At 42.5% G+C, this 14,531-nt stretch overlaps 1 protein-coding gene across 7 annotated transcripts in view; it reads right to left on the minus strand.

Annotated features, from left to right (window-relative positions):
- The window catches only part of UNC80 (unc-80 homolog, NALCN channel complex subunit), a 184,277-nt gene that overhangs the window by 77,893 nt on the left and 91,853 nt on the right, over positions 1–14,531 (minus strand). For 5 of the 7 annotated variants that reach the window (XM_082230826.1, XM_082230825.1, XM_082230824.1 and 2 more), the window contains 3 exons: positions 8,540–8,673; positions 6,875–7,040; positions 986–1,189 (listed from right to left, as the gene is read on the minus strand). In XM_082230826.1, the coding sequence (XP_082086952.1) occupies positions 986–1,189; positions 6,875–7,040; positions 8,540–8,673 (504 nt within the window). The remainder of the gene's footprint in view (positions 1–985; positions 1,190–6,874; positions 7,041–8,539; positions 8,674–14,531) is intronic. The other 2 variants (XM_082230828.1, XM_082230827.1) reach the window with 1 other exon arrangement.

Raw genomic sequence — 14,531 nt, forward strand, 5'->3', positions numbered from 1 at the left:
GGCTTACTTCCAATTAGTTCTTCCCTGCCCTTTCTTTAAATGAATATGTAGCTGGCTGAACTCAAATTTTCCTGTGGAAGAAAAGAGCATGGGCAATGCCACTGAGACCAGAAGGGTAAAGGAGGTTCAAGTGCAGGATTTATCTGTTCCTGACTTTTCTGTATGTGAAATCTTTGGGAACTAATGTTTTGGAGATTCACAAGCACACATATATTTATATCTCATACACAGCATAATATATACATATTGTATATATACAGCTATATGCACAGTACATAATACTGAGATATGTGGGTGTGTGTATATATATATATATGTATATATATAAAATACCACAGCTATTATATATGCCATATAGATATATAATATATGGTATTTTTATATATACCGTATTTTTCGCTCTATAAGACGCACCAGACCACAATACGCACCTAGTTTTTGGAGGAGGAAAACAAGAAAAAAAATATTCTGAATCTCAGAAACCAGAACAGCAAGAGGGATCACTGCGCAGTGAAAGCAGCAATCCCTCTTGCTGTTCTGGCTTCTGGGATAGCTGCGCAGCCTGCATTCGCTCCCTAAGACGCACACACATTTCCCCTTACTTTTTAGGAGGGAAAAAGTGAGTCTTATAGAGCAAAAAATACGGTACCTTTCTAAGCATGGCATGCATCGGGTTGGCAGTCAGGAAAATGCCTGTATAGTGAGTCCATGCACCAAACGTTTAGATTTTTAAAACTTAGCATCCTTTGAGTGGAACAGATCTGACTACCTCGTGTACCAATGGCAGGACTCAATCTCTGCTCTTGCCATGTATTTAAATCATGCAAAAAGTGTGAACTTCTCCTTACTTCAGCTGAAATAACTGGAGGGTCTCCCTAGCCTACAAGCCCTTTTCCTACTTCCCTAGACCTGCCTGAGTTGCTTCCAGGCTCAAGATGCTGCCTCATCATCCCGCTCCCTTTTTAGCCCAGCTCATCTATGTTACCTATGTCAGTGACAGTGTCCCTGCTGTGGGACAGCTGCAGCTCCTCATTCTCAGACTCTGAGTCCTGACGTGATAACTTGGTGCTCTTTAGGCTGCCGGCCCGGCGAATGCTGGACAGGGAACCCCCTTTCTTCACCCGGAAACTGCGGGTTCCTTTAATCTGGAGCAAGCGGGAGCCTCCTATCCTGATCTTCCTGCTGGGAACTGTATTAAAAGAATAAGAAAGGACTTTTCCCCCCTTAGGTTTCCCCATTTAAAAATTATAATTGTATTTTAAATATATAGAGATATATATATATAGTTCTATTCCTACCCCTCCATCCCCCCATCCTGCATTGCAGAGCCTTTCCTTCTCTCAAGGAAGACCGGCCAGAGGCTCCCTCCAAAGCCAATGCCAATGCAGCTCTATTAATCATCCAGTAAGGGATACCTTGGCAAAGATGTGACATATTTCTTGCCTGTTACTCAGATTAATTATTATCCTTCAATTGAGTCATTAGTATCATGAAAATGCTGTGCAAGAGGCACTGTTGGAAACCCCATAGCTAAACAATCAAAGCTACAATTTGTGCTCCCCCCACCCCCCTCAAAAAACCCCATGTTACTCCAGATTTATTCTTCAGCAATATGACGAGAGACAACTTCTATCCCCCAGCTGTTTTGGGACTACAACTCCCATCATCCCTAGCTAATAGGACCAGTGGTCAGGGATGATGTAGCCCCAAAACAGCTGGAGGGCCAAGTTTGGCCATGCCTGATTTACACCATTGCATCTACATCAATTGCTGGCTACCAATGACTGAGTTGTAGACAAGATGCCAGGGGCAAACCTATCCTCCTGCTAGCAGAAGGTTGTTTAAATCTTGTTATAGAATCACAGTGTCCAATCATGCAGCATTCATGGCTGCAAATAGGCAGCCTGCTTTCTGAAGCTAAGAGTCTACTTTGCCTGCCCAGTTTCGGTATTACCTTTGAACAGATCGCTGTTTTTGTATATTAAACTTCACCAGAATTTTACAGAAAAAGCAATAACATGTAGTCCAACTCCTTTCAGCAGCTTTTGGGCATTAAAGACATCTGTGGATGCTGAGGTTTTGTGTGTGTGTGTGTGTGTGGTTTTTTTTTAAATGAGCACAAAGATATGGAATGGTTTGAAGCACCAGTCATTTACACATTGTTTTCCACTCAGCTTTAAGGCAGTACATGACATGATGCAAGTCCAAATGTTGCAACACTTAACTGAACATCTACTTAAGATGAACATACTGCACAGGTGCAATGTAGATAAATGATAGCTGTCACATTTTGAGCAGGGGCAGGCCAGAGAAATGTGCAGTGGTGAGAAGAGATACTGTATGTCTAAATTCAACAAAAAATGGGTTTGGGAGTATCCTTCTGATTTCTAGACACACTGACACTCTGCCATGTTGAATGCGCAGTTATGCTCAGAGGTGTTCCAGGCTCTAGCATTATTGTCTTAGTTATGTTTTGCATTTAACTGTGTTTGCATTTTAGAGCTACCACAATTAGGGGAATATTTTTGAATGAGTTGGAAACAGGTCATGTGATACACTGCCAGAGAGATAATCACAAAGAATTTTGAGCAGTGCCTTAAAAAACCTAAAATATTCATTATGGACCACAGTCCTCTTCATCTGATGCCTGAAGTCAAGAGGACTTGATACTCCTAAAAAGTCATGTCTAGTTGATAAAGGTTTTTGTAGCAACGACTTTAAGAAACTACAAGGCAGAAGACTTTATTGTTTTGTGATGGACTGGAAGCTAAAATCCAGTTTGCTTGATGGTTAGTGCTGGTTAAGATCTCCTGTAATGAAAAACTATTTCTAGGAAACATGTTAACAACAAGAACAACAACAAGAACAGCAGCAGCACCCTGCAGACACTAATATGAGCAAGGCACAACAAACTGAGTAAAACTTATAGTCCTCTGTATGCTGATCGGAATGTAAAATGCTCCAATTGCTTTATAATTTGCATTGCACTGGCTAACAACCTTACAAAATATGTCACTGTTATTCTTATTTATCCAGACCAAAAAAACAACAATTTAAAAAAATGGGAGCGAGAGTATGACATGCAATGTCATCTATTGACTCAGTCTTGCAATGCTGTGCAAGATTTATACTAGCTGGTCATGACTTCCCCCAAATAATCTACAATAGACAACACTGTGGTAGTAAAGTACACGGCTTAGTTCACAATAATAAATATATTTTCCAAGACTACTAATTAGCCCTAACTAGTATATCTACATTAGGACCCACCTTTCAGTGACTGTAAAAACATAGCTTTTGCATAGTTTTAAAAACACACCTTGGTTGCCCAATCAATGAAAAGTTATTATCATACAAGTGAGGTGAATGTTGTGTGAAAAGAAGAAACAGGTTAATGGTTTTCAAAGTGATTTGAAGCCTGTCCTTGTCACTGCAGATGAGAAAAATCAGATAACAGATTTTAGCTGAACAATAACAAGAGATGCCTTTGTCAAGATCTGCAAATGCTGTTACCTTTAAATTTGAGAAAAGAATAATTTAAATTATAAAACAATTGAATATGTTCATCATAGTCAATTCCAAAGTGTCATAAAGCATCTTACTAACAATCTACCATCTGCAATCTAGTCTTACATACAGAAATCCCTTGTGCCACAACAAAATTCTGAACAGTTTTTTTTACATGGGACTGCATTTTAGCAATTGTTAAGCAACACATTAAAGCTCCTTTTACTGAAAGCATGATTGTATTACATTCTGATGTGTGTTTGCTGAACTGATCTATTTTACTGAATTTACATTATATACATTTTTATTGTTACTTTCTATTCTTATGTTGTCTTGTTGGGTAATTTTAGTAAAAATAGGCAATTGATAATTAATTCAGAACTAAACAATGTGAGCAGCTATGCTAGGAAGAGAAAAATTCAATGCTAAAATGATGGGAAAGGTAGATTCTAGAAATCTGGCTGCATTTCCAGATACACAGAAAGTGTTGTGATGCCTTCAAGAGAATTAGTGGCTAGTACTGAACTGGGTGGGGACGCGGGTGGCGCTGTGGGCTAAAGCCTCAACGCCTAGGGCTTGCCGATCGAAAGGTCGGCGGTTCGAATCCCCGCGGCGGGGTGCGCTCCCGCTGCTCGGTCCCAGCGCCTGCCCACCTAGCAGTTCGAAAGCACCCCCGGGGGCAAGTAGATAAATAGGTACCGCTTACCAGCGGGAAGGTAAACGGCGTTCCGTGTGCGGCTCTGGCTCGCCAGAGCAGCGTTGTCACGCTGGCCACGTGACCCGGAAGTGTCCCCGGACAGCGCTGGCCCCCGGCCAATAGATGTGAGATGGGCGCACAAACCCCAGAGTCTGTCAAGACTGGCCCGCTCGGGCAGGGGTACCTTTACCTTTACCTTTACTGAACTGGGTGAGTTTCTCCTAGCTCACATCAGTTACTCCCTCAGAATCATGAGGAAGTTCCACTTATTTCTGAGGAAATCAAAATCCTGCTCCTTCCCTCCCATGTATTTTTTCTCCAGCTCAGATTAAAACCTGAGCTGGAAAATAATTCAGAGGCTATGAAACTCATCTCAAAGTAGAGTTGAGTATTGCAAACCTCCAGAAACTCATACAAGTCACTACTACTGATAGTCTCTATCTTATTAGCCTATGCTCTGGTCCCAAATTCAAGCATGGGCTTCTCTAACAAAAAAAGAAGAAGAAAGGGGGTGGGAGAAAATCACAAGTAGCTTGATTGTGAAAGACGGCTGCCTGGGTCCTCAGAAAACCATTACAAGTCTGGGCTGGAAAAATGATCTGACCAGGTACAAATCTCCCCACCCCTCTCTCTGGCTAGTAAAAGAAATAATCTTGCACTGAACCGTGTTGCTTTTGCGATATGAACTCACATGATGTGACTATGCCCAAAACACCTGCAATGCTATGCCATGCCACGTATAATTTGCATACTGAATTTGCACTGTTGCTCTGTATGGTTTTACATATGGTATCTTCATAGAGAGCTGCGTGAGAACAACTGATGTGGATAATAAATACACCAAAAAGGTTCCGTAGCACACCTATTGTTCGAAGAGACTATTAGAAAGATAGGTGTGTATGCTACTCATCCATGCAAGTCATCTTCAAGTACATCTGTAAACATGGAAGAGACCCATAGGAATTTGCAAACAATAATGTAAAAAGCACACAGATACTATACCACTGATGCAGCTCAATGTAGCTATATTTAGAATATTTAATCATATCTTTAAATAAATTGGTGTTATGCAGATTTTGAAAAACCTGCAATGTATGCAAATAACATAATGCAAGAAGCACCTGGGGTTCTTTTACTTGATTTGATTGGGGATCTGTAATGATGATAGGATATCAACAGTATCTACTAACGTGAAAGAAAGATAAAACATATAGTATGCAATTCTGCCAAGAGAAGATGACTTCACAGAAAGTGAAGAAACCAATTTCCTATGTAAATCAGAAGCCAATCACAGGCAAAGTGATGCTTTCAAAAAATTTACAATGAACAGACTTGTGACAAAAAACAAATAAATAAGAGAAATTCATTGCTCACTGCCATAAAACAGGATCTCTCTGTTGGTTTAAAAAAGCTATTCTGGCAAAGCCAGCAGCTTAACTGTGCCAGTTCAGAGGCAAAGAAACTAGAGACACATCTCCATGGCCACAGTTGTGTGGAGGAAGTAATGTCTGGACCAGGATGACCATGTTCGTCAAGCACTGCTTCCTGGTGATCTGCCCAAATGCAACAGGTATTAAATGGGTTTCCGTGTTTACACAAACCACTATTAGGCAATGGTGTTTCATCAGCATGGTAGTGCTGTGTCTGGCGTTACTACTCCATGCAACCATACTCATGGAGAGTTTTAGAATATTTGAACCTACTACACTGGTGGAGATCTTAAGCATTAACTTGAAAGTGTACTCTACTTAAGTACTTACTTCCACCTAAATATGTTGAGAATTGTAGGGCGGGACTGGACAACTTATGAGTTAATAAGATGAGCAAACCCTGTTTCTGCAATTCCCAAGGCAGGTTTATCAAGCTCTTGGACAGGGGGCGGGGCAGTGTCACCATATATGGTTCAAGGGCTGCATCTGGTTTCATGCATTGTGAAGTCCTGTGCTGAGGAGTTTAAGACTGAGTTATATACTTCTAAGTGGGGTTCTGCTATCTTGGAAGGACAGAAATCACGGCAGGGATGACTGGAAGCAATAGGTAGGAACAAATTATAGCTGCCTCGTTATCTTGTGCACCAGACATCTGTCATATACAGAAGTGTATGAAAGAGACAGGATGTTTGGAAACCAGGTTTTCAAACAGATTGGAGCTAGAAAGGGTGATTTGCCAGGTACTTGCTGGAGTCTCAAGAAAGCAGCCAAATAATATAGTCAGTGTCTTCAAAGACTAACGGTTCTTCATGGCAGCAAAGCCTGCTGCTCCTTTGAAATCCCTAATTTCTACATTGTGAGACTTCAAAAAAGTAAACAGCTTGCTGTCTCAATTTTCTATGCTACATCTCATACCCTGAACTATTACTTATTGTCCAAAATAGTGTTGTATAAGTAACTGTTAATTGTATTTTGTATTGCAACACTTGAACCAAGAGGCTGTTTTTGTGTGCATGCGCACGTGTGCATGAAATGGCATTACAATGATAGACACTCTGCTGGCTTTAGCAACCACAGTGAGTTATGCCTTAAGAGTAAGCATATTTTGGGGCTAGTGATGGTTCAGCCTTGTGGCTCCATAGCTTCCCGCTTCTTAAAACAATTTCGAAAGTTAGGACATAGAAGTCCAGCGCTAAACAATAGACCTGGAAAAAGTTTGAAGCTTTAGTAGGCAACAAACCTTTCTTCTCTTCACAACCTGTGTCAGATTTCAGGGTATGACTGCTGCTGTGCAAGGAATCTTTTGAATCTTCATTTTCATCCAGAACCCCAGCAAAGCTGATCTTCCTCTCATACCTGTGCCGATCCATCTCAGGGTCCAAACGCAACCTGCAACTCTCCAGGTCCTAAAATATTACATGAACCACAGAAGCACGTGAATATCATGGGTACCAAGTTTTATTCTAATGTTAAGGAAAAGACCAATAAACTCAACCAGAAAGGTTGTTTTCTCCATTTGTATCTTCTAAACTTTCACTTGTTTCATCAAGGAGCTTAGAGCAGTGCACATAGGGACACCTCAATTTACCCTGGTAGTAACCACAAGGAATAGGTTAAGTTGGCAATGCATTTTATTGCCAGCCACCTATATATAATTTTACTTGATACTGTTTTTATTAAATGTTACTTATCCAATGTTGCATTGCTTTTCACGTGTTTGTTGTAAGTTGCTGTTGTGATCACTTGCCCTGCAAGTCAGAGTAGAAACTAAAATAATAATAATGATGATGATGAAGATGGTGATGGCTGTGCCCAGTGTTAGCCAGTGAGTTTCACAGTGTGGCAGAGATTTGAATCCAGGTTTCCCTCGCTCCAAGTACATACACTGTCTCCTACACCACACTGATCGGGGCTGGCCCAAGTCATTTTGCTGCTAGAGGCAAAGAAGAAAATGCTGCCCCTCCAGTCCTCTGCCTCCTCCTCTCCCGCTGAACCACCCACCCGCCAAGTGGGTGAGAGAGTCTGTTCGCTTCTCACGAATTACTTCTCCTGACAGTAAGAGCTGTTCGACAGTGGAATTTGCTGCCAAGGAGTGTGGTGGAGTCTCCTACTTTGGAGGTCTTTAAGCAGAGGCTTGACAACCATATGTCAGGAGTGCTCTGATGGTGTTTCCTGCTTGGCAGGGGGTTGGACTCGATGGCCCTTGTGGTCTCTTCCAACTCTATGATTCTATGATTCTATGAATTGTCAGGGACTGGTTGGATGAGGAAGAGTGGGGGCAGCCAGTGGTCCAGGAGGCACCTGTGGGGTAAGGGGACTTTGAGCCAGGTTCAGACTGGCAGGACAGAGAGGAATCATCGGCAGAGTGTGCTGGTGAAAGGGAGAGTCTTGAGGTAGGTAGCCACAGACACTGATAGAGAAGGAGCTGTGTCTCCTGCTCTGCAATACAGCTCGTTCCCCATCCCCACTGTACTGTACTGACTCAACTCGTTCCCCATCCCCACCCTCAGCACAGGAACGAAGAGTCCAGAAAAAGCTGAAACAGTTAAGAAAAGCTGAGTCACAATGAAAAAAAAATGCATGGAGGGAGGATGAATAGGGGACAGAAGGGGCAGGAACTTTAGCTTCTGCAACTGACCTGTTTAACTGATGGAAGTGCTGGGTGCTAACTCTTTGACCTCGGAGCAAGAAAGTTAATCACTGCAAGCATTGTGCCTGGTCTGCTTACAGCATCAGACAACAGACGGAGGGGCCTTTCTGGCAGCCTGACAAGAATTTAACAATAGATTTCTTCAGCTACTCAGCTGATTTTCTGGTTTCCCCCTCCAATTCTGCAACTTGTGCTTATTCTTTCTTTTTCCATGTCCTAGATTGTCTCCAAAATAAATTCCTGCCTTTTGCTCACCACAAGAGGCTCCGTCCGCGGCCTGGGCATGTAGGGAAAGGTCTCTCGAAGGAATGTGGTGATCTCCAGGAGGAGCTGACATGCTGCCATCTTCAGTGCAAAAGGACAGCAACATTTGGTGGGGTTCACAGTACCTAAGAAGTGACATTTATATATAGACTGGTTTTATTAAAAATAGCACTAGGAAAAATACATATTTAAAAACAGATGGACAGCACCACACATGGTACACAATACAAGCTGCATATGGAACACTATGGCCTCCTTGCACTATTCTTCTATTTTTACTAACAATCTCATTTGCTGTTACTGCCAGGTAAAGGTAAAGGTACCCCTGCCCGTACGGGCCAGTCTTGACAGACTCTAGGGTTGTGTGCTCATCTCACTCTATAGGCCGGGAGCCAGCGCTGTCCGCAGACACTTCCGGGTCACGTGGCCAGCGTGACGAAGCTGCATCTGGCGAGCCAGCGCAGCACACGGAAATGCCGTTTACCTTCCCGCTGGTAAGCGGTCCCTATTTATCTACTTGCACCCAGGGGTGCTTTCGAACTGCTAGGTTGGCAGGCGCTGGGACCGAACGACGGGAGCGGACCCCGCCGTGGGGATTCGAACCACCGGCCATGCGATCGGCAAGCCCTAGGCGCTGAGGTTTTACCCACAGCGCCACCCGCGTCCCTTATTGCCAGGTAGCACTGGCAATTCAACAACAACAGGATTTCAGTGGTCTCAAAATCAAACTGTTCTATGAATACTGATGTTGAAATGCATACACTTAGACCCTGCTCACACATTTTTCTCAGAGCAGAAATGTCACACATTTTTTTCAGAGCAGAGGACCACCAGAGGGTAGAGGCACTGGGTTCCGCGTGACTTCACACATGTGAAGTCACACACACCGGGAGGAGGCCATGAGGCTCAGGGAGGCCTGTCGCCAGGCGGTAGGCCCAACGAGGCCTTCTGCCGCCACGGGGAGGCCCAGAGGGCCCAGCCCCTCAAGACAGTGGGGTCTCATCCCCATAGAGTTGGCGCCTGTGCCAGAGGGTGTGGCTGCTTTTCTCACCCGCACTCACCCAAACCCAGTGCTGCTCTTATCTCTTCCCCTGCATAAAGAAAAGCAACTGGGAAGGAGGGGGAGATGCTATTGGTAAAATAAAAAAATTAAAAAATGGAAGAAAAATCCCCATAGCTTTTCATCACAACTAGATTAGGCCTCGGATATTCCTATCATATATTACAGTGATGGAATAATTAACTGAAAAATATGTTATTGAACAAACTGACCAACAGCAAAACTGCAGTTGTTTTAGGTAGGATAGAAAGGATAAAATTTCTGTATTTTCGTTTCTGTTATATTAGTGAATGTTTACCATGCAAATCTTATGCCACATAACTCGGGGGTGGGGGCGGGGTGGGGAATGGGACTCTGACTGATACTCAGTACCAGGCTTTCTCAACCTTTGGCCCCCCAGGTGCTGTTTGACTACAACTCCCACCATCCCTATGTTATGTTGGACTACAACTCCCATCATCCCTAGCCAACAGGACCAGTAGTCAGAGATGATGGGAAGTGTAGTCCAACATAACATAGGGATGATGGGAGTTGTAGTTGGACAACAGCTGTGGACCAAAGGTTGAGAAAAGCTGTACTACACTGTTGAATACTTAGAACCACTATGCAGGAAATGCATATCTACTACATGTCGTAGTGAATGCTGTTAACCTTTGAAGGAAGATTTGGTGGCATGGGGCAGACACACAAGGGCCCTGGCTTCCCTAATGGGTGCTCACTGCATTTACAGGTGCTCGTCTTCACTTCAGTTCATTGCACTGCTCATATAACGTAATGATGAAGTAGTCTTTGTTTATCAGATGATTGCTGCTTAGTTCCTAGAAGCCTAATGACTGCCCTTCCAGCTATGGCCCTGAGAGAATCAAGAAGGGAGAGGAGAACATATGTTCAAGCAGAGATAGCCGCCCCCGTTATGCCGCCGTCACAGGGGACAGCAATGATGACCTCTCGGCGTACGGCCAAAGCCTCCCTTCAGAAACCCCTTTAACGGGGAACCCTGGTATCGCCGCCGCAAAGAGGAAGATGGACTAAAGGATTCTGCCCAAGGCCTGATACCGCCAAAGTTGTGACGTTTTGCTACGGGAAAGGCGAAACCTGTCAATGCAGGGAAATTCCTTTCCGGCCCTTTAACAGCGACCTTAACGTAGCAGCACCCGCATACCTGTGAAGAAAAGTTAACCTGCAAAAGAAGACATTAACTGAGGGTGGGTAGGGTGGGAGAAGCTCTGGAGCCAAGTGAGGATTCCCAGGTAAGATCCTCCCTCTATTGTGTGGGCAGGTAGTCCCTCCCCTACCTGGCCTGGTCTCCTTGGCAACGCTTCCCCCAAGCAGGATTGGACAACTGACTGAGGTAGGCGGAGACCTCCAGGTATCCCACCTGGGGGAAGGCGAAGCCATGCCTGTGCTAATGGAGCCGCTCCAGATCTAGGGGCTGCGCGCGTCCACGCAAAGGGCGCCCCCCATTTTAAGCGGGGAGCGCTCATTCTGTCACAACTGTCACATCATGGGCCATACATGAGAGTGGGCTCTAGCACATCACCATAGGACTGTCAAGCCAAGCTTCAGGTTTGTCTCGCCTCTGTCCATGACATATTTAGCCAGTTAGTCCAACTCAATCGATGAAATTAAGCTCCAACCCCCAAATTAGATCTCATCACCTTTTAGGGTTTCTAGGCCCAGGTCCTGAGAGGACCACTCTGCACACAGCTGATATTATCCATGGGCATTCTGTGAGCTTCCTCCCAGTTTAGATTTATGTACAGGTGTCCCTCTACTTATGCAGGGGTTGCGTTCTGGGCCCCTGAACACATAAGCAAAAATCGCATAAGTGGGGAGCACCCTCTAAATGTCAATTTCCCCCCTGCTTTCCAGCTCTCTCGGCACACAACTCTCTCTTCTACTAGAATTGAAGTTCTGGGACCAGCTGGAGGATGCACAGAAAAGTAGCTACTGCTCAAACGATTTTTCCACCAAAAGGAAACCAAAGCCAGGTAAGTGCCAAAGCCCTGAACCCTCTCTCCACTTGGGGAAACATGGAATGTGCCAAAATCTCTATGTGCTAACTATTTATTTTATTTTTTATAAAAAATTTATTGGTTTTTCACAGTTTTTATAAACACAAACATTACACAATAGGAACAAACAAACACATAAACAAACATGTATAATTTCAAATCCTTTTTTCTTAAACCTTACTTCACCGACTTCCCCATACCTCCCCTTTCTGCATCCCAATTTCCAAATTTGTTTCAGCAAATCCTACCCCTTGATTTTATCAGATTTTCCCTTATTCTTTTCCTTTACTTAATCTTTTACAGCTGTAGTCCCTTTTTCAAAAACCTCAACATTTTAACATTCATTAATTTTACAATGTTTCTTGAGATAAATTTTAAATTTCTCCCAGTCTTCGTCTGCCGTCTCTTTCCCCTGGTCACGGATTCTGCCGGTCATTTCAGCCAGCCCCATGTAGTCTATCACCTTCATCTGCCATTCTTCCAGAGTGGGTAAATCTTGTGTCTTCCAATACTTTGCGATGAGTATTTTGCTGCTGTTGTGGCATACATAAAAAAGTTCTATCTTTCTTTGGCACCACTTGGCCGACAATGCCCAAGAGAAAGGCCTCTGGTTTCTTAGGGAAAGTACATTTAAGTACCTTTTTCATTTCATTATATATCATTTCCCAGAAAGCCTTAATCTTCGGGCACATCCACCAAAGGTGGAAGAAAGTACCTTCAGATTCTTTACATTTCCAACATTTATTATCGGGCAGATGATAGATCTTTGCAAGCTTGACCGGGGTCATGTACCACCTGTAAATCATTTTCATAATATTTTCCTTTAAGGCATTACATGCCGTAAACTTTATACCGGTGGTCCACAACTTTTCCCAGTCAGCAAACATGATGTTATGGCCAATGTCTTGTGCCCACTTAATCATAGCTGATTTCACTGTTTCATCTTGCGTATTCCATTTCAGCAACAAGTTATACATTCTTGACAGATTCTTAGTATTGGGTTCTAACAGTTCTGTTTCTAATTTTGTTTTCTCCACCTGAAAGCCAATTTTCCTGTCCTGTTTGTAAACCTCCATTATTTGGTAATAATGGAGCCAGTCTCATACTTTAAACTTCAACTTCTCATAACTCTGTAATTTCAGTTTTTCCCCCTCTTGTTCCAAAATTTCCCAATATTTTGGCCATTTGGCCTCCATATTGATCTTTTTCACTGCCTTCGCCTCCATCGGCGGCAGCCACCTTGGGGTTTTGTTTTCCAACAGGTCTTTATATCTAATCCAGACATTATATAATGCCCAGTTGCATATTTTGAATGGCACCTTCTATCTCCTGTTCAGTTATTTTCTGATTCAAGTCTATTTTACTTTGATAAGAGATTTTTTGTAAACCATATTTCTTAAGAAACTCATCTATGTCCCTTTCATTCTGCGGCCCTTGTGAATATAATTTTTTGAAATAGCTCTGGAAACAGTTTCTAATCTCATTTGGCTTATAAATGTTCTTTCCTTCAACCTCTAGGCTTGTGACCGTATTTAATTTCTGTCTTTTCTTCAATTGCCAAGCCAGAAGTTTGCCACATTTATCTGCTGATTCAAATGTCCTTTTGTCTCATTTGTTTAATCTTCCATTCTATTTCTTGATTCATCAATTCCATGTATTGCGTCTGATATAACTTAATTTCTCTCAAAATCTCTTGGGACTTTGGTTTAGATCTTAATTTCTTTTCTCCTTCTTTTATCTTTTCCAAAATCTTGTCCTTTTTCAAATTTTGACTTCTCTTCTTTATTGTATTTTGTTGTATCAAGAATCCTCGCATAACAGCCTTACTTGCGTCCCAGATTACTCTTTTTTCAACATCTGTTTTTAGATTTATTTCAAAATAGTCTCTCAAAGTTTTTTGGGACTTTTTGTAAACCTCTTCATCTCTGAACAAAGTGTCATTCATCCTCCATCTAAAGGAGCCAGCTGTTGTTAGCTTCATCTCCATCTTTACAGCATTGTGGCCGGAGCAGGTTTTGGGGCAGATTTCCACTTTCTTTATCTTTGGAGCCATCCCACTAGTAACCCATATTTGGTCAATTCTAGTCCATGTCATCATAGCTTCAGAAAAGAAAGTTCCCTCTCTCTCGAGAGGGTTCTTTGTTCTCCAGATGTCAATCAAGTCCATGTTTTCGGTCATTTCAAAGAAAGTCTTTGGTAGTCTCCCATCTTTAGAGACTACCTGTCTTTGTGCTTTGTCCATATTTGTAGATACCACTCCATTCATGTCCCCCATCAAAATTAAGTTATAGTCCAAATAATCCAGTAAGGTCTCATGCAACTTCTTAAAAAATTCAGATTTCCCCTCATTTGGTGCATAGATTCCCACGATCAGGAATTTTTCCCCTTGAACTTGAATTTCAATTGCCAAAAATCTTCCTTGTTCATCTTTAAACATCATTTTCGGTAACAATTTTTCCTTTGCATAAATCACAACTCCTCTTTTCTTAACTTTGTCAGAAGAAATAAATTCTTGTCCCAATCTTTTATTAATAAGTAATTTCCTGTGCAACCTCGTCACATGTGTTTCTTGTAAACAAATCAAGTCCAATTGTTCTTTTTTCAATATATGAAACACATTTCTCCTCTTTCGAGGAAGGTTCAAACCATTGCAGTTCCAGCTTAGAAGTTGCAGAGCCATCTTACAGTTATTTACTTACTCCTCCTACTGCTCCGAGTAATTGTTCGTTAGCAATAGGTAATTTCAGTCCAAATGATAAATTGGCAATGTCAGGTATTGCTTCTGCTGATAATCCAGGTTCCACTCCAGCCACTTCTTTCAGAAGGTCTTCTTCGTTGTCTCGTAAAAATAGATCCTTGTCACTCACAGATTTAATTTTTATTTTCCTTTCCTTGTACTTAAAAGATA

This window comes from Podarcis vaucheri (assembly GCF_965113315.1).
Source record: "Podarcis vaucheri genome assembly, chromosome: 1".
Classification (NCBI taxonomy): Eukaryota; Metazoa; Chordata; class Lepidosauria; order Squamata; family Lacertidae; genus Podarcis; species Podarcis vaucheri.